Below are 21,253 nucleotides of genomic sequence, written 5' to 3' on the forward strand. Positions count from 1 at the left end.
CAGAACAGCGAAACAGTCTATACCTTTGACATCTTGGACTTGGTGTCCGTGATAAGGAAAGACATATTGTTGATTTCATTCTGTACAACGAAGTTCTGCTCTTCTCTTTTGAAATTCTGAGAAGTTGCAAAGGAAATTTCAGTTAAAACCACTGTGATAAAAAGCCCATGTAATTAGAGGTTACATAGAAGTCAAATGTTTCTACAGAGGTGAGTACTAATTTAATATTTAAGACTTATCAAGAAAGGAGACAAATATTTGCTGAGTATACAACGAGGGTGCCTGGCTAGGAGTAACACTTCTATGAACCAGATATAAATACGTACGTTGCAAAGATGGGAAAACTTGGGTTTAGAGAATTTAACTGCAGGATCACAATCTACCAAAGAGTGGAACGTGTACTCAAACTCCAGGTTAGCTGGTGAAAAGGACATACCGCTTCCCAAGATTAACAAAGACTCTCCACGGAACCACATAGATACTTTATCTACATTTTAAAATATCTTAACATTACTTCTTTTTTCTAGATGGAAATATATAAGGGCAGGGAAAGTCAATTCATCTTTAATATATGCTGAGGAAGACTACAGCATATATTAACAGATCTGCGTTAAATATGCCTATGAGATTCAAAACCATATAATCCCATTTTTCTTATTCTTGAAAAGATCCTTAATTAACATTCATCTAAAAACCAACCGATTATGATAAATACTCCCCTTCCATACTTTAGTCTTGTCTATAAATTTAAAGAAGCTGGTTTTAGTGATGGATGGAGTTAAGATTCTCAGTTCTTTAAGAAGAAATAGGCAGTTTTTAGTTTTCTTAAGTGACTAATTCCTGAGCTGCTCCTTTCTGCCCATTAGGCATCCTCAGTGGAGTAACCCCAAAGGGAAAATCAAAGAAAAACACGGAAATCCATCTTTGCTCTTTGGCAACTCAAGATGGACTGATTTTTTTTCTGGATTCCAAATTTTTCTTCAGAAAACCCAGAATGAGCGAATATATCTCCATAATATGAGTTATGTAAGACAAAAAACATTTGCTTTTACCTAGAGAAACATAAAGAATCTAAAATGATTTCCTGGGACATTATAGATAACGTATGTTAATGTGAAGATGCAAATTTACATGTTAAAAAAGCCATAATTTCGTGTATCTTTACTATGTGTTCAGTGTTGTTTTAGGTATTTTTTTTTTGTTATAAATATATGTGTTAGGTGAATGAGGGGGGTATTTTAGGTATGTATTTACATAAAGTTTGTTCTTAAGTTTGAAAGACTCCTCAGATATAGGCAACAAGTATTTATTATCCTAAACACTAAATATGACTATTTCAGTTTTTAAAAAATATTACAGGTTTAAAGCAATTTGATTTATACAACAATGCGATAGAATAAACTGGGAAGGAAATTTAGACGCTGAAACTAAGGTTGAGCTTCTTACTTTCTTAGAGTCTCCCATTTACAAAGTGGTCCAGATTTATAATTGACATAAATATTCTAAGCTTCTGAAATAATTTGGGATCATAACAAATGCTCATTTACCCACATTCTGCCAGTTACTGAAAATGAATGACAGAATACTGTAAAATTCTTTTTGTGACTCAAATATTTTCCGCCCTGAAAAATATATAGTAACATATAAAATAGTGAAAATTCGCTAAATATATACTTTAGAAATTCTGTCCACAAAGATTCTTAGCGGAAGCTTTATGCTATTTTTTTACTTTTTTTTTTCTTAGTTTTTTGCAGAAGCTTTATTTTAAAAGTCAATGGATTCTAAAACGTGAGTCACACTAAATCCCTGGAGAAGTGAAAGTGTGTGAAGATAAACAAATTTAAGAGAATAGTAGCTTTACAAGTAAACAGGTGTGCCTTATTATAAGAAATGACCACTCTAATCCAGCACTTTTTTTTTTTTTAAGGCTTTGTAACTGCCTTTCCCTTCCCCCAGCTTCTGCTTTTTTTAATTTTTATTTTTGCTATTTTTTCTTTGACTGGGGCTGGGTTTGAACCCGCCACCTCTGCCATATGGGACTGGCGCCCTATCCTTTTGAGCCACAGGCACTGCCCTAATCTAACACTTCTCAAACTGAGGCCTAAGCACTCCTGGTGCTGGAGGGCAAAGTGCTCGGTGATGGGGAAAACTGGGTAGTAAAACAGCACAGCTCTGTGTAATGTCAGTATGATCATAAGCTGTAGGGGAAAATATAAATCATGTTTATGGATGCAATGAAAAATTACGATGTGTTTTTAAAAGATAATTTATTAAACTCAAAAGTGGGTGTATAGTCCCTCAAACTCTCCAGGGAAACCTATTCTCTCTCCTCAACTGTCACAGGAAACCTAGCAGACAGGTTTGAGAAGCATCACTCTGGGTGGTTACTGAGGGGAACTGGAAAATTGGTTAACACGTAAAGAGCCTTTCTCGTGAACTGAACAGCACTGGGCCCTTTCGGTCAGTATTTTCCTACTCACGTGGGACTTTGACCAGTAGATAAACACTTCGGCCACCATCCGGAAGAGTTCCTCTGCTTCTGGGTTCGGCTCCTTTAGCCACTTTGCCCTGGATCACATAACAAGGTGGTTTCTCATTTACCCCTTACAGTCAATTAAGAAAAACAAAAATCATTGTCCAAAATTTAAACGTGGGGATCACAAGAGCTCGTAATGCCTTCAGCACATATAATAGTTGAACAATAACAACAACAAAAATCTTTAAACATCGAAACTGTCAAACTGGTAACTTTTACATGCAAAAGGCAGGCTGCTTCAGAAAGCGATGTCCAACTTCAAGTTAAGATGTTGAGTAAAAAAATTAACTTAGCCATCAACATTTAATTATATTATATTCATCAACATTTAAGTATGTAATGATCATGAACAAGTTCACAGCCAAAGACCAAAGGAAACGACTCAATAGAAATATATGAGCCAAGAAAAGTTTTATGATCGAATCAGGGCAATTAGGAAATTACTTGGGAACACCATACCTGTTGTAGTCCACAAATCTGATCAAGAGAGGGTAGAAGGCGTAGAGATCTCTGGCCAGCGTGGTGAACTCGTCCAGGATGAGGAGCTCGGCCTCCGACATGTCCCCCCGGGCCTCAGCTTTCATATGCTCTTCCTCGGACACCACCAGCGCCGCCTTTTTCTTGAGTTTCTCCATTAATGGCAAGAAATGAGTTTTCAAGAGCTGGGGTTTCACTTTATTTATAATCGGCTGGGAAAACACTGTAGGGAGACAGACATTGGTATTCCGCTCACACAGACAGGCATTCACACGAGGATGGACTGCGATTCCGATGGTAGCACTGTTACAACCTCTCTCTGCCTCAGCACCTGGGTGCCTTGCTCGGGCCTTAGCCACTGTTCTAGTCCAAACTTTAACTGCACAGTTGCTTCAAAAAAAAAAAATGATTATTAAATTCAATCAATGAGCTCCCTTGTTTTAAAAAAAGATCAATAGCTAATTTAGAGTAGGAAAAAAAAAGAGGTCATTTTTGAAATCAATTATTTTCACACACACAAGTAAAGTCCCCAGTGGAAAATGCTCCCCAGGCCTTTATACTAAAATAGAGACATTTGTCTATTATTGTACAAGATCATATACGTCCTTCTCATTGTAACTAGGTGATTGTCCTTGGCCCAATGGAAGAGTCAAATTATGCTTAATATTGCCCTCTTCTTTAATAATAGTTGTAGTCTTTAATATTTCTAACCTTGCTTAGGCCATTTTTAAAATGAAATTTCCCTCTAAAAGTCATACATACACATTGGAGAAATGTGTAAAAGAGAAAAATTGACATCAAGTTGTAATCACCTACCTAAATTGGTATATTTATCATTTTCATTGATAAATTCATAAACATACATGTTATATTATAATTCCGAATTCATTGCTTCAAGAATTCTTCTTTTCACCTTTTGTGATATTATGACCACTTCCAAGGCCTAAACACAGTTGAAACCTTAATGTTTAAAGATGGTATGATACTCTAGCATACGAACGTACTTAACTTACTTAGTCATCATCTAATCACTGGTACTTAGATTGCTTCCAGTTTTTCAATACAAATAATGCAATGATAAATAAACATAACTGTTGGCATTTGATTATTTTTTAATTTATAGCACCCCTCCACCACCCCCATAAGACAGATTGCTGAAAGTAGGCTCTTTAAAAATTCCGTTTTATTTTTGTCTGTCTGCAGAATCATTAGTTTTTATTGCTATGCTTATTGATTAATCTTACAGAGACTGTCAAGTCTCAGCCTCTTGCCTCAGCCTCCTGAGTAGCTGGGCCTACAGGCGCCTACCCTGATACCTGGCTAGCTTTTCTATTTTCAGTAGAGACGGGGTCTCTATCTTGCTCAGGCTGGTCTCGAACTCCTGAGCTCAAGTGATCTACCCACCTCAGCTCCCCAGAGTGCTACGGTTATAGGTATGAGCCACTGTACCCGGCCACCTTGCTAAACTTTTAAATATTGGTTTTCCTTAAGGATCTATCTTAAAATTCCTGTCAAATCAGGAAAATGTTTATTTAAAAGGAGTGACTCTATGGAAAGTAACCCCATGTCTGCTTATAGCTATTATTTCTCTCTTTTTCTTTTCTTTTTTTTTTTTTTTTACAGTTTTTGGCTGGGGCTGGGTTTGAACCCACCACCTCCGGCATCTGGGGCCAGCACGCTACTCCTTTGAGCCACAGGTGCTGCCCCTATAGCTTATATTTCTTAAAAGCATGACGGAAATAATAAGAATTTTTTTAAGCAAAGAAGAAACTATTGATAATACACTAGGAAAATTCTCGTCTTCTACTCTTCAAGTCCTTTTAGAAATAAAGCCAGTTGAAGGGGTCTCTTTCCTCCCGCCCTTACCTGCCAACCGCTTCATCCAGGCTCCCTCATCGATCCCCAGATTGTTATATATAATTTTCAGGATGTTCCCCAGCAGCGTGTTCATGTGCTCGGAGTTGAGCGCCGTGCAGCACATCTCGGCCCTCTCGGGGTTGTTCTCAGGGCCGTGCTCCCACCAGCGGGACATGTAGCTACACAGCATGGGCAGGATGACCTCCATGACGTGCGGCATCTGCGTGTAGCGAATGCCCGACTCGGCCAACTCCACAATTTCCTCCATGAGCTTCTCCAGGGACGGTATGTTGGGACACACGTCCTCCACGCTGGCTGGCAGACTGAGAGCTGGAGGAGCACACACAACATAGAACTGACACATACGCTCTGTTTTTTTCTTTTTTTTTCTAACAGACACAGGCAACCATTTATTTGGGGGATTCAAAATTCAGCAAAGACGCAGCACACCCTCCAGTGGCTCCTTCTCTCTTTCTCCAAGGCAGGTATTTCAAAGATTCTCTCCTTTCTCTAGGTCTTACCCTAACGCTGCTCTCCACTCCCTTACAGTTGGCAGACGGGCATCCTCCAACTTCACAGCAAACAGTCGGTCAAGTGCCTCCTCCTCCAGCTTCAGCTCCACAGCCTTGAAGGTCTGCGGTGCCTGGCCCCACACTCATTCCATTGGCCACTTTCAGAGGAAGGAGTTTCCAGTCCCTTTTTGTTCCACCTGCATTCCTGGTGTCCTCCCTACACCTCCCTATGCCTTGCTCTGCCCGTATTTCACCCTCTTCCTCTCTACTGGCTCCTCCCCAGCAGCCGGTGCAGATGTCCAAATCTTTGGATTGCTTGGCGTTCCAGGCCTTCTCTGTCCATAGGAGGGAAGCTCCTGATTTCTGCTGCTCACTGAATTCACGCTTTAAAACCCTCCTCTTCCTGCCTGTGCAGAGGCATTTCCCACCACTGACCAAATCTCCTTTCCCTAAAATTCTTCTCTTCCTTAACACCAATGTGTCCAGCCTTTTGGGCTCCCTTCTCAATTTTGTCCTTTACTGAATCCCTTCTCCTTGCTGAAATTTTTTTTTTTTTTTTTGGAGACAGTCTCACTGTTGCCCTCGGTAGTGCTGTGGCATCATCATAGCTCACAGCAACCTCAAATCTCGGGCTCAAGCGATCTTGCCTCAGCCTCCCAAGTAGCTGGGACTATAGGTGACTGCCATGTAGAAAACCTGGCTAGTTTTTCTATTTTCAGTAGAGACGGGGTCTCTATCTTGCTCAGGCTGGTCTCAAACTCCTGAGCCCAAGTGATCCACCTGCCTCGGCTTCCCAGAGTGCTAGGGTTATAGGTATGAGCCACCACACCCAGCCTCCTTGCTAAACTTTTAAATATTGGTTTTCCTTAAGGATCTATCTTTAAATTGCTTCTCTTTTTCAGCTTAGATGTCTGCTTAGAGAATTTCTGTCATTCCTCTGGGCTTCTGCTATTACATAAATCAGTAATATCTTTCAAAGCCAAATTAAATAAAAAACAACTTTTTTTGGTCTAATCCTGAATATCTCAAAAGTAACTGAAACACAACGGGTCTAAATTTGAATTTTCCATTTCCCCTCCAAGCTATCTCTTAAGCCTGTACCAGCGAGGTGGGGACAACGTTATCTGATCTGTCACCCCGGGGAGCAACCTGAGAGAACTTCAAGGCTATGAGGATGTTCCCTGGAGTCTCCCCTGAGCCCTCAATGGAGCCCTCACAACCATTCCTGGTGTGCCCCATCCAAGGGGCCTTGCCCAATCATCTTCCTCGAATAACCACACTCATTTTCTAATTGCCAACTCCCAGCCATTCTTGTTCCACAGTGCTGTCACAGTGAATTTCTAAAGATTTAATCACATCCCTTTCTCTTTTTTAAAGCTGGGGAAAGAATTGTCTGGGCCACTGGTGCAGTCCTCACTCCTTACCTGATATAAAAGTTTCACCTGCCCTCTTTTTTGCTTTCCATTCTTGATACATTTTTAAAAAATATATTGTATTTTATTTATTTATTTTTTTTGAAGTTTTTTTTTTTTTTTTTGGCCGGGGCTGAGTTTGAACCCACCACCTCCTGCATATGGGGCCCGCACGCTACTCCTTTGAGCCACAGGCACCGCCCCTTTTGTTACATTTTTCACCCTTTTCTTTCCTGAAAGCTACCTCCAGCCACATCAAAATGCTGGAAGTTTCCCCTAATGCACGGAAGTTTCAGTCATTCTAATTTCAAGATTCCTCTTGTCTCAGCCTTGTGAGGCCATTCCAGGTGTTCCCAGAGAAAACTGCTTTCGTGTACGCAACGTTCCTTATTCTGAATTCTATCACACGTTCATCTTTCTCTCTCTCATCTAAAAACTCCTTACGGAAAGAAGCGAGTCTAACTCATCTTAATACCAAGTTTCCTCCATCTACCACAGTCTATAGCCCCAGTAATTATTTGTTGAATGACTTAAAAAAATGAATGAAATCCTTAATATCTTTTCTTGTTATGTAAATGATACGTTCCGGAAACAATGTAGCAGGTAAATTACCCCTGTTGTGTATTTCCTTATCTGTAATGAAATAACCAATGTGCTTCTTTCCTGGTTCACAGCACAAATATTAACTAATTAAAAGGTTTAAGAGAACAACTCTGTTGACACAGAACATCAGTAATTCAAACTTAACTGTTTTCACTAACAGTTATATTGTGGAAATAACGTAGGAAAAAATACTGCTAAGGGACATTCAACCTAATTTTCTTCAGCTTCGTCTTTATATGAAATCAGAATTGTAAAAGTCAATTGGTAATGATTATTCACGTTATTATAACACTCCTTATGTGATAAGATTCACTATAAAATGAGTGTAACTAGAAGCTTCCCTCATGTGTAGCATGAGTTACAGAGAGAAATGAGCTCTTTAGCAGAGGTGTATACCTACGAACAGCAAAGAGTCCTCACCCAAGTCTCTTTAGAGCTATTGGAAAATGATTAACATATGATAAACCTTATCAGACATAGAGGAAATCAAACAGAAAACAATTCTATGAGAGGGCAGGTGCATAATCTTCAGGCTTTGAGAACGTGCTTTGAGTACTTAAAAGTGCTTATTAGAATGACTAGTTTCCACTTTGTCTAGTTTCAAATTTGTCCATATTTATTTATTCCACTCGACTCAAATCACAGCTGATAATGCTAATAGGTTCTCAAAGGCCAATCATGGAAATCATTAACAATAGTTCTAAAAGCTTTCTCAGGGCAGCGCCTGTGGTTCAGTGAGTAGGGCGCCAACCCCATATACCGAGGATGGCGGGTTTGAACCCAGCCTGGCCAAACTGCAACAACAACAACAACAAAATAACCGGGTGTTGTAGTGGGTGCCTGTAGGCCCAGCTGCTTGGGAGGCTGAGGCAAGACAATGGCCTAAGTCCAAGAGCTGGAGGTTGCTGTGAGCTGTGATGCCTCAGCACTCTACCGAGGATGACCAAGTGAGACTCTGTCTCTAAAACAAACAAACAAAAAAAAAAAAACAAAAACTTTCCCACTGGGATAGTGAAAACATGGACCTATCTACCCAGAAAATGATCAGAGTTTCCCAAATTGAAAGCAACCTCAAGTGTGGCCACATGTGGACACCCAGTATACAAGCAGACATGAACATCAAAGGGACACACACTTAGGGCCAAGTGCAAATTAGGGTTTTGGATTAAGTATCTCAGATTTATATGTTTTTAACTTTTATAAATGATAAAAATTGCACCAAACTAGTAAAGAAATCTCATGGTAAAAAATTATTCCAATAACATAGACCTATTTGGTGAATAAGGAATAATGAAGACCACAAATCCACAATTTGGGTGAATTTGAAAGCCCCAGCCTTGCTGATGAATTTTAAGGAAGAACTGAATTGGAAATCAGATTGACCGACTTCTCTATATTTGCCGATGATTTTGTCTAAATCTCAAGGTGTTAATTTGTCTATGGCTCATTAAGGTAGAAGAAATTCAATGAATTTTCTTCAGAAAAGGCACAGGATACAGCATCCCAAAATTATACTGAAACAGCTCATTACAAGTCACTACAGAGAAATGTCACTGTCAATAATAAAGGCAATGAATCCTGTCACCAAGTTTTAGCTTCGCATCTCAGACACTGCACACGCTTCGGTGCTACCTGCTCTCTCCCGTGAAGACTTCGTGTTGTAGATGGAGTAACTGTTGTGCTTGTCGAGATGAGTTTCCAAAAATGCTACTGGAAAGGCCCCAGCAAAGGCGGCCAGACACTCTCCCAAGGCGGAGCGTTGCCTGTAAGTGGAAAATACTTACATGGTAAGGCTTCCAAGTGAACAGCGGAAGAAGTCACATTCAAATTAGCAAGTTCAGTCCAAAATTGGAAAATACTGCTACTAATAAAATTAACCCTCAAGTCCAATCTCTATATTGCAATATATCACATGTTTTCAATAGCAGAATCTCCACCAATAAAAATATTTTTTAAAAGCTAAATTGTTTTGTTAGCAAAAAGTTTACCAGTGCAAAACAAAATAATAAGGAAAGTCCTGTCATTTTCTCCACAGATTTGAACATTTATTCCTTTATTTATTTGGCTTTCCCCCTCCCTCCCTTCCATTTTTCCTTCTTTCCTTTTCTTCTTTTTTTTAGAGTTTTTGGCCGGGGCTGGGCTCGAACCTGCCACCTCAGGCATACGGGGCCGGCGCCCTAATCCTTTGAGCCACAGGCACCGCCCTTCTTCTTCTTCTTTTTTTTTTAATAGAATGACCTAGTGCAGAAGAGTTCTTACAATATGAAAAAAAAGGACTGAGGAAAACTAAAAAATGAACCACTAACATACAAACACATTTTTTTGAAAATTTACCATATAAGAGTGATTTCAGGGTAGCTATGAAGTGTTAAGAGATACTGCTAAAAATTATTGGCAACCCTTAAAATTGATTTATCATTTAAAAGGAAGGGAGGTGCTGATTTTAGGGCAGGCTATGACCCCAGGCTCCCTTGTCATGGATATGAATTCTCTCTCTCTTCCTTAGGTATCTGTTTAATCTAAGGCTGTTCAGAATATTAAGTGGTTTATTAAATATAAAATAATACAAGTTATTTCAGCATATTATAAACTCCTTGATATTTATCAGTGTACTTTGTTTGGTTTTAGCTTTCCCCTACCAGACATATAATCTATGAGGTAGGGAACTATCTTGTTCTCTGTTGTATCCCAGCATCTGGAATTTGATAAACATTTATTTAATGAACAACAGAATCAAACAGCTAAATCTAAACAGCTGAAAGCATGAAAATCCTGGGGGAATAAACATTTGACTTTTTACCTGCTAAAAATACAGTATTTTTAAATTTATAAAACTTTTGATTAGTTAATATTAATTATAAATTAATATTGTACAACTCTAACTTTTAATTTAGAGTTTTCCAATTAAAATAAAGGTTTTACTGGTTAAAATAAAGATAGTAGTGGTATCCACTGGCAAACTCTAAAAATCCTGCTAAAAATACAGTATTTTTCAATTTATAAAACTTTATGAACATGCATAAGGTAATTGATAGATTTGATTATAAAAGATTATATAAAATTTCATTATATAAAAGTTCAAAATCCCACTTCATAAGTGATATCTGGATATGTTTTTTATATAAGCACTATAAATATATGCAACTGCTAAAACTCACAAGAACAGAAGAAATACTAGGCTAGAGGTTAATCATTTAGATAAAAATGTTGTAACAATGCATGACAATAACTGTAATAATGTATGACAATAATAATTGTAACAATGTATGACAATAATAATTGTAATAATGTATGACAATACATTAATTGAAACAGATAAAAGATGAGAAAAGGTAATTCTCAAAGAGGTAAAGCAAAGTAAACAAAAAAAAACAGGTAACTCGTAATTAGGAAAATTCATTTACGAATAAAAATGTTATCCCATTTTTAACAATTACATTTGCAAATAGTTAAAAAAAGAGAGAGAGAGAAAATAAGAAAATTAGCATTATAAAACTTAAAAATATAAGTTTTCTATATAGAGACTACTTAAGAATATAAGTTTTCTATATATAGAACTTAAGAATGTAAACTGGATCTTTTCTGAAAAGACAGCGAAATAAAGATCATAGTTCTGAATGCAGGCATACTCTTTAACCCGGAATCCCAAATTCTGAGGATACAGCCAAGGAAAATACGTGTAAGAATCCACAGTCATCTATGAACACAGATCTAATATTACTTATGTTATAGAGAAAGTGAAAGCACCCATGTGTCAAACTCTATTATAAAGCATTCAATATACTATCATAACTCCTTAGTATAAAATATTTTGTAACCATACAAAAATATGAAAATAGTGTTTAGTTACAATGCAGGTAAAACTTTTTAAATATTTACCATGAACCCAATTATACTTTTCCTCTGGTCTATACTTATGTACAACTGTTGAAGTTTTTGTTTTTGTTTTGGCCAGGGCTGGGTTTGAACCCCCCACCTCTGGCATATGGGGCCAGCACTCTACTCCTCTGAGCCACAGGCGCCGCCCTAACTGTTGAAGTTTTGTAAGCCAAATGAGAAACCTTTCATTACTCTCTATTCCTCTCCACCAGTTTTATTGGCTAGTCTCACGGGTTTATTCTTTAAAGTAAACTTTTAAGTTATTTTGTCATGCTGGATGTAAGAGTTTGAAATTGTAATTAATTACGGATTAACAGGGGGACAAATCACACCTATTCAATATCCAATTTTCTATCAGAATGTTTTTTCATTTATCGCAGCTCTTATGTAGGTATGTATGTATTTAGAACTGTACCCTTTTAAAAAACTGCCCTGTTTTCTTCTCTAAGCCACTGGAATTTATTACTGAGATCACCAGTGAGCGCTCACTTTAAATTCAGGTGGAAGCACTGTCTCCCAATTTACCTGTCCATTTCATTTGAGACTGTTAAATATTCCCTCCTTGAACTTGAGAACATGAAAAAAATAAATCGGGTTTTAATATCACCTTCATACTTGGTATTTCTGATACATAATGAGAAACTATATCAAACAGACACTTGCTTTTTCTTTTTTGGCTAGGGTTGGGTTTGAACCCACCACCTCTGGCATATGGGGCCAGCACCCTACTCCTTGAGCCACAGGCACCACCTCTAAGCAGACTCTTTCATAAGACTCATGAACACGCCAAACTTAACGCATTACATTAAGTATGGCCTTTACCATTATTGTTTTACTTTCTTGAATAACTCCAGGGGTTTTTTATCATATCAATTCTTATTTATCTGAAAGACTGCCTAATTACTCGCAAGGAGTTTAACAAGTCAATTTGGCTTAGTTTATAACTAAGGAAAAAGTCATTAAAATATCCTCGAAATAAATAGTCACAGAACTTAAAACAGCTACTACTATAAAATTAAATGGTAAAAAACTTACCTCTCCACATAAATACTCTTGCTGGTTCCCAAAGCATATAAACTAGTCAGAATTCTGTAACAAGAGACCTGGACATCTTCCACTAAGGAAACAAAGAGAATCTCACTTGAAACAAATAAAAAAAAAAAACTATTTATAAATTGTCTTGAGAAAGTTCACATTAAAAACAAAATTCCATATGAAAGGTGCTCTAATAACTTCACAATGAGCTTAAAAAGCAAAATTAGAATGAACATTTATAAAAAGAAATATAAAACCTTTGTCTCAAAATCTTTTTCTTTAAGGGGATAAGAAAACACGCAGAGATAATTTTAGAAAACTCTCAAAAACAATTTATTCATAGGGCAGCGCCTGTGGCTCAAAGGAGTAGGGCGCTGGCCCCATATACCAGAGCTGGTGGGTTCAAACCCAGCCTGGCTAAAAACTATAAAAAACAAACAAAAATAAATTTATTTATAATTTTTTCTCTAGGAATAAGAATAAAGAATCTCTCTAAGAATAAAATTAAGCCTGGGTAGCGCCTGTGACTCAAAGGAGTAGGGCGCCGGCCCCATATGCCGGCGGTGGCAGGTTCAAACCCAGCCCTGGCCAAAAAACTGCAAAAAAAAAAAAAAAAAAAGAATAAAACTAAGCCTAAGAATTCTCTGGGGGAAGAAGGGATATAGGTATATTTTGACTTGTGTTCCAAAGACATATGAGGATTCTGTATCTTTCATCATAACTCAAATGAATGATGAGGAGAATACTGGAGGATACAGTCTGATAGTTACTTCTCAAATGACCTGACATTCAAGGCATAACTTCAGTTCCTCTGGTGGTTTTTGAAGACAGAAAATCAAAGTTTTCTTGAAATGCATACCCTTTTGAATACTTCTTTTCTCACGTATAAATTAAAATGTTTGCTGCATTTTGCAAAATGTCAATTCTCCAAAAAATGTGTCCGTCTATTTCTGTACCTGCCAGTGTAGTAAAGGTTTAGACGAAACCCCGTAATTATAGTGGCATACTGTCACTTAGGTTTCAAGCAGCAAAATAAACAGTGCAGCTCAGAAAAAAAAAAAAAAGAAAATCAAAGTCTTATGGATAATCTAGTCTCCAAAAATGATACATTTAATGGGCAAAAAAATCTAAGAACCTCAAATTACTGATTCCAACTCTGCTACCATTTGCTGGTAGATATACCACAGCATGAGTAGAAAATTAACCCTTGTCCTCAGGTTAAACACACACGCAGTGCTACGAGCAATGCTCCTACTGGTTAAAACAAAGGTTTTACTGGTTAAAATAAAGATAGTAGTGGCATGCACTGGAAAACTCAGTGGCCCTCACTCAGAGCTGCCCATGACCTAGAGATACTTTGAAGTGAGAGTCTGAGTTGATGGGTCTGCTCAGCTAGGGCTCCCATCTGGTCTTAGGTTACTATCAGGATAGTGGGGGTCAGAACAGCTCATGTTATTTTTTTTTTCACTTCATCTTAGACACTCTGCAGATATGTTTAATAACTGCAGAATTCCAGCCAAAGGCAGCCGACTATATCCTCCATAAAAATCACTAAACAAGATATCTGAGCCACCGTAACAGATCAATTATTTAGACACGGACTTTGTCTCAGTGGGCAGTACAAGGCAGAGAAAGCAATCTACGTTGACTCAGAAATAATCTGCATACATTTAATATTTTATGTCATATGGTCCGACTGCATTAGGAAATTTACATGGAAAGAGGCAATGTGGAAATAGTAGAATTTGGAACCTGGACATCAGCAATGTGGAAGTTGGCTCAGCGCCCACAGCTACTGAGGCTGGTGGGTTCGAGCCTGACCCAGGCTCTGGTTAAACGAAGACAGCTGCAACCAAAAATAGCAGGGCGTTGTGACAGGCACCTGTAGCCCCAGCTACTTGGGAGGCTGAGGCAAGAGAATCGCTTAAGCCCAAGAGTTTGAGGTTGCTGTGAGCTATGACACCATGGCACTCTGCTAAGGGTCACACTGTAACATTCTGTCTCAAAAAACAAACAAAAATATCAACAATTTTTGGAAGTTGTTGTCCGCAACGGGCACCTTCCTGATCCTCTCTCTAAGTCTATAAGAATGGTTTCTATTAATCAAATGGCAAGCCAGAATGTTTTGTAAAATAAAGCATTTTAATGTGTAAGCCGGGTATAAACCAGGTGTGGGCCTTACAATTTGGTTATAGGACTGGGTGTTTCAGTAATGAAATTCTAAGTAATCGATTTACATACATATGAGGTCTTCTCCGAACTGGTGCTGGCCAATATGTTCAAATAATGATGACAGCATTGGCAGCAGGGCCACTGTGGTGTAGTTGATAATCTGAGTGACCCCTCTGGGTTGGTTTCGGGTGTGGGTGAACTGGCCTTGCTTGAGATTTTCCATGGTCTTCTCCAGGTCCTCAGCGGCATTGTCCAGAAAAGCTCTGAGGGCACTTTTAACACTCTCCAGGCCTGTCTTCATCACAGTCCTATGGAGGACAGAAGGGAGAACTCACACCACCTTCCGACAGCAGCCAGTGAAATACAAATAAAAAGCCATCCCACCTATGTTTACTCCACCGTGACAGTACCACCTAGTCAACCACGTTTTTAAAATCAACTCTAATTTGTTTCAATATACTTGAAGTTGTATAGTAGTGGTCTCAGATTTTGTGAATAGTTATTTTATAACTAACAGAATGCGGCTTCCCAGCCAATTTAGCTCATCTCAGATCCAACAGGTGTGTGCTGAAACAATGGTACGAAATAAACATTTAATGCCAGATGCTGGGTAAACCAACACACCAAATTATCGTAGATATTTTGTGCTTTCGAGGGTAGCAATCAAGTCTTTGCTAAGCCTCTGAAGGCTGAACTTTGTATGGAGCTAACGACACTAAAGCCACTGATTCTAGTAGGAAATGGAGGTGTCTAACGGTGTCCCTTTCTGCGTTTATTATAGAAAACACTTCAAATAAAATCCTAAACACAAGAATAGATGATCAAAGAGCATCGTGGAGAATTCGCTTTAGGAGACATTTTTAAAGGTTTACTTAGATTTGTCCTGGACAGTACATGAATTAAATGTATGGCTTACATGCTGAATCATTCATGCTAAATAAATGAATTTTGTATTGGGTCAACATGCTTGATTTCTGGTCAAGCTGTTAACAGGGCAGAGTAGAGAACACACACAGAATCTGGGAATTAGTCTACCGACACGCTTATCAATCTTAATCTTTACTCATCTGTACAATGAGACTAGAATTTTCGTGTTTCCTACAAAGCCAAATGTTTATTATTATAAACACTGAGCAGACCTACCATGCTTGGAAGCTAATAAAACCTCAAAGTTATTGATTGATGTTTGTCCTCACAGGATATGTTAACAGTTTGACCCTTAGTTGTATTCCTGGTTGCTTGAAATTACTTGAAAGTAAATAATCTTTATCTGATCGTAAAAATTCTGTTATATTAATAATTTAGAAGTTTTTCTTTTCATCTAAACTCTGATACAACTACAAATAAAATCAAACACCGAGTCCATCTTAACAGTCTTTTATATATATCTATGTTTATCATTATCATAGTCTTTTATTTACCTTGCATCCAAAGTCTGACCCAAAATATGGAGACAGTTGACAATCGACGTTGCATCATTCCCTGAAGAGGAAACAAAATGGGTATAAATGGTCCCAGGAATGTCTCGATTTTAATATTTGTCTTGCAGAAATGAGTCAATGGCACAACTCAATAATATTTTCAGATATTTTTAATAATCGAGTTTCAAATCATGCAGTAGTTCTCCTCAAAAGTGGTTATGCAAATGTAAGTCGAAAAGCGGTAAGCATGTCTCATCAAATAGCTGACATGCTCAAGAGGCGTCCAAAGCACTGCACCCGGCTAAAGGAGTCCTAACTGAATTCTTCAGGCGTAGGATCCTCCCCCTCCTCACTTATTTTAAATCATATTGTATGCAAACTTTCAAAGTCAGCTCAGAGCCTTTGTGGAATGAGCTAAGCTAAAAGTCTGACAATTTTAATTCCACTTTAATGACTCCAAGGCTCTCTGCTTTCAAATTTCATTCAACAGCATGAAGACGGATTTCCCTGAATTCCATTGCATTAAGATAAATTAATATGCCTGAATGCTGTTTGTCTTTGGCAAAAAAAAAAAAAAAAAAAGAAGCACCAAACCATAATGTGGAAAAAATAAAATACTCTTGGGAGATATCTGAAGTGGGAATAACTGTTCTTGAAAGCAATATGAAATTCCCTCACTTTGTTATATTTTATCAGGAGGTGCAGAAGTATGAGTGATAGAAGCACTGCATATATTTTTCTTTGTGACAGGGTTACAGTAAAGCAAATAAAGAAAAGGATAAATTCAAAGTAACAAAATGATTTAGCCACTTACAATGTGGTTTGACACTGGCAGTTCCTCATTTATTTTTACATTACACACAGGCACACACAGAGTCAACTCCCTCCGGTTGTCGACTCCTAGTTGAACGTAAGCTTTTCTGACATTTGAATATGTAATACTCCTTATCCAAAACTGCATCCTAAAATAAGTAACTTAAACATAGATGGAAACGAACAATCGTCTCAGGACCTGGGCAAGCCAGTTTAGGAATATAATGTACATAGGAAAAACATAAGTTATGAATGAGACCCTGAGTTCTATTAAGAACGATCTCAGGACTTCTGATAATAACGAAGACCCAACAGCAGGAAGGCAGTACTGGTTACTGACAGGTCCCGGCTTCCAGCGCTTCTACTGCGGCCCTCAGGAGTGTGACTCATTTGACCACTCACTGGACAAACACATTAAACACCAGGCACTCTCCAACTGTCAGTAATAAACCAAGTCATCATGCTATTTGCATTTTAATAGGGGATATAGACCATGAGCCATCAAACCAAAAAAATCAGCATATGTCAGACTACAATGATAAATAAGGAGAAGAGAAGTGGGATCGGGGCAACTGGATAGGGCAAAGGGCAGGTGGCTACAAGTTCCTCTCCCAGGCGGCATCTGAGTAGGAGGTTCTAATGACCAAACCGTGCACCTGTCTGGGAGGAAGGGCCAGGCATAGGGAACATCTCCTGCAAAGGCTTGAGGCTCTCTCTGAAATGGCCAAGGCGGGCACTGTCAAGGGATAAGGGTAGGATGAGAGGTAGAGAGAAGACAGGTTCCAGAGCCTGGAAACCAGAAACAACACATGGAATTTTTTCTCTTAAGTGCAACAGGAAGACATTCCGAGGTTTTGAGCAGCATGTGACACAACATGAACATTTCCGGGACAGCAAGAGTAGATGTGAACTGGGAAGTTACTGCAGGGGGTGAAGCAGTTGCCTGCGGATGGTGAATTCAGATTAGGATACCAGGGATCAGGAAATTAAGGACGTCTGCTAAGGGTTTGCGTTTGGATTGAAGGTGAGGAGGGAGGGAAAGGAGTCAAGGGAAATGCTAAGATTTTTCACCTGGGAATGGGTGGGGGGTGGTCGCGTTTAACAGTGTGAGGACAATAAGAGACGCCCATTATGGAGGGAGGAGAGAGGATCACGACCCTGCCCATGTTAAGTGTGATGGGCCTGCTAGTGATTCAGACAGAAAAGCGGAACAGGCCATTCATAGAAAATTCCACAGTGCAGGGAAGAGATCTGAGATGGGGCTATAGATTGGGGCATCCGAAACATACAGATGACTTTATAAATCATGGTCTGAATGAAATTACCCAGCATGAGTGTAAGCACAGAAGGAAAAAAAGTGCCAGGGCCTCCCCCATTTGGAGGCATCTAGAACAAGGAAGATGCAAGAGGAGAAAAATAAGGAAGAAAGACCCAGGAAGACGCAGGGACCCAGAAAGACCCAGGAAGACGCAGGGACCCAGAAAGACCCAGGAAGACGCAGGGACCCAGCGTCAGGACCCAGTGCCGGAGTCTTAGGCAGCTGTTACTCGGTGTCCAATCAGGGAGGATGGCCTCTTACTCTCGTCCTAGGACACACGATTCTTCTGCCCCTTTCTCTTCTGCTCACCCACCACTTAGTACAGATGACCAGTATTTGTACTGATTCTGCTGGAGCCCTTTTCCATAGGGTGGCTGGAGTATTTTAAACTTCCTATCCTGCAGGCTCGAGAGGCTGGGGGTTTTGTTTGCTTTGTTCTACCTGGAACAGCACGTGGTGTACAGAGGCACTTGATTAAATATTTTCAAAATGGTTGTGGGACGTGAATAAGGAGAGGCCGAATCCTGGGAATGTGGGCTTTCTGAGATTGTTAAAATAACAAACGGTAAGCTCCACGAGTCTTCACATTTCAATGTACCCCATATTAGATGCAACACAACTTTCGATGGAAACACCTCAGTGTAAAAACTGGTGGAAAAGGGACCTTAAGAAAAAGTATAGGGTGGTGCTGTGGCTCAAAGGAGTAGGGCGCCGGCCCCATATGCCACAGGTGGTGGTAGGTTCAAACCCAGCCCCGGCCAAACACTGCAAAAAAAAAAAAAAATAGTATGCAATGAGTCTTCCAAATTTTAATTTGCAGACCATCAATTCCCTTACCATGTATAGGAGCCTAAGATGATGGCTCTCCTTGAAGAGTTAGAGTATGCAATAAGTAAGGCTTTTAAGTGAATAAAAAGAACATGAGTATTGCCCTTCTTAAGGCTATTTAGAGTGCCATAATCATAATCAGACATGTCGACCATGCTCTTAGTAAGAACAGGAAGGGCTGGTGAAATGTGCAAGGCTAACAAGACTTTAAAATTGCGATGACATTTTCATGTGCCTGCATTTATGCAATTGCTTAATTGTTTGGAGTATTACAAAAAAAGAAAGTGTGATACTTTACAACTCAACTTGCTTCAAGGTTCCAGCTACTGCCTTGTCCTCCAACACACCTTTCGTGAACTCGAAACACTCAGAGAAACAATTACGGACTGCTTATTGTCCTTAAGATTGTGTGCATATTTCAGTGCATGTGCGTATGTCAGTAAAGAGTCCATAGTTAAAATCACAGATTGCATCTGATTCTAATAATAGAAAACATTGCGTTTTAAAAAACACAACTCTCATAACAAAAAACAAACTCATGATACAACTCTCTGAATATTAAAAAGAGCAAAGTTAACATGTAACAGCAATACATGTAAATAATTTTCTTAGACTTTAGTCCCAAGTTGTTTTATGGTTTAAATAAAGGTTTCTGTAAGTCAGAAATTCTCAAGGCTCTCTCCAGTCTGACATATCAGGTGCCAGTCTGTCTTGTAATCGGACAGAATGAGGATTCTTGGAATGCTGACTTTCCTCTGGTGACAGTAATAGCATCATCCTTACTGGTTTTCTCCTCTACTTTTTTTTTATTGTTGGAGATTCATTGAGGGCACAAGAAACCAGGTTACATTGACTGCATTTGTTAGGTAAAGGCCCTCTAACAACTATGTCCCTCTCCTTTTTTTTTAACAAAGCTTTTGAAATGATGCCCCATATTTTCTCCTTGGAAGAATGTATTAATCTTTGCAGAATCCTTATGAATAATTGATAATGAATTGATAATGAATAATGAAGTGACATTAGGCTAGAGGATCAAATTTTCTCTCTGTTATGAGGGAATGGAGAGAAATGGAAGGGTGCTGATGACTTTGCTACTTTTAAAAGTCTGCAATTTTGAAAAGAGTGAAATCGTTCACTCCCTAACTTGGTGCAAAGCTCCAGTTAAACCAAGAACACACTTTGCATCACAACATTCTCTGCTCCTTTGTCTCCAAGTAAGGAAATTCTCCCATAACCATTCAACTGAAAGAAATACCTGCATTGCTCTACTAGTATCTTCTGATATTTCTTTCTTCATAGGTGCCTGATTCCAATATTTATGAGCTTATTTCTCTGTTAAAAATAGATTTTTATAGTGAACATAGCCAGTTTAACCTAGGAAACCTTTGTCCTTTCAACGTATACAATCATAGAACAATAGAATTTTTAAATGAGAGAAAGATCTTAACAATCCTTCAGTTACAAATAACAAAGATCAACAAACAGTACCAGACTTTGCATGACTGAACCATTCCATTCTCAGATATGATCTGTCCTCAGGGCTTCTGAGCACTTGAAAGAACTTCCCTCACATTTCATTGTGTCCTACCAAGGAAACGCTAGCACAATCTGAACCTTGATAGACATACTACAAACATATTCATTCTGTAATATCTTCTGATACAGGATAGCAGCCACCTGCTAAAATCAATTAATTAAATCAATCAATGGCTTTCGGGAGTAGATATTAGAAGTATCAACACTGCCCACTAACTAATGATCAGGGAGAAAGATCAGTTGCTAAGATTCACTCCATTATTTAGCATTTACCTTTAAATCTCTTGTAAACATAATATATTAAAATTTATGCACCTGGAAAAAAAATAAATATTTCAACGATGGCTACTACTTCATATTAAACTTGTGATCATACTTGTTCGATGATCCTCTAGCTAATGTTAAAGTTGTATTAATGATGTGATACATTGAGTGCTTGGTCAAATAGAAGAAATGCTGGAGCATTATGCTCATTACATGACACGATGTTGGTTTTGTTGCAGGGACCCTGGAAATCTTATCTCATTGATTCAGAAATTCTGCAGTAACTCTTGGGAGTGTCTGGAGGATTTAGCATCTCATTAGGATGTTAAAAATTCACCCGAAAACTGGAAAGTAGAAAAAAGTATGCTGCAAATGATAAATGTTTTGCACCAGCCTTTTAAAACAGTTCCTGGAACCGAAAAAATCATTGCTGCTTGATTTTAATGATCTTTGTTATTTACAGGGTCATTAATTATGTGTTACTTACTTTTCAGGGTAAGTGCCCTAAGTGTTTTCATGGACCTCTTAAGGAATTAAGAAAATGTGATTCTCATAAACCATAGCATAATTAGATACTACATTTTTAGTAA

The 21,253-nt window shown here is 38.5% G+C and overlaps 1 protein-coding gene across 1 annotated transcript in view; it reads right to left on the bottom strand.

The window, feature by feature from the left end:
* Positions 1 to 21,253, bottom strand: part of RYR2 (ryanodine receptor 2) — a gene marked incomplete at its 5' end in the record, with an annotated part of 583,561 nt that overhangs the window by 117,674 nt on the left and 444,634 nt on the right. The window contains 8 exons of the mRNA XM_023519246.1: positions 24 to 116; positions 2,481 to 2,568; positions 2,996 to 3,236; positions 4,880 to 5,200; positions 9,030 to 9,160; positions 12,312 to 12,393; positions 14,553 to 14,791; positions 15,905 to 15,965. Coding sequence (XP_023375014.1) covers positions 24 to 116; positions 2,481 to 2,568; positions 2,996 to 3,236; positions 4,880 to 5,200; positions 9,030 to 9,160; positions 12,312 to 12,393; positions 14,553 to 14,791; positions 15,905 to 15,965 — 1,256 coding nt within the window. The remainder of the gene's footprint in view (positions 1 to 23; positions 117 to 2,480; positions 2,569 to 2,995; positions 3,237 to 4,879; positions 5,201 to 9,029; positions 9,161 to 12,311; positions 12,394 to 14,552; positions 14,792 to 15,904; positions 15,966 to 21,253) is intronic.

The sequence above is a fragment of the Otolemur garnettii genome, unplaced genomic scaffold (assembly GCF_000181295.1).
Source record: "Otolemur garnettii isolate 467f Iridium unplaced genomic scaffold, OtoGar3 scaffold00165, whole genome shotgun sequence".
NCBI classification, from domain to species: domain Eukaryota; kingdom Metazoa; phylum Chordata; class Mammalia; order Primates; family Galagidae; genus Otolemur; species Otolemur garnettii.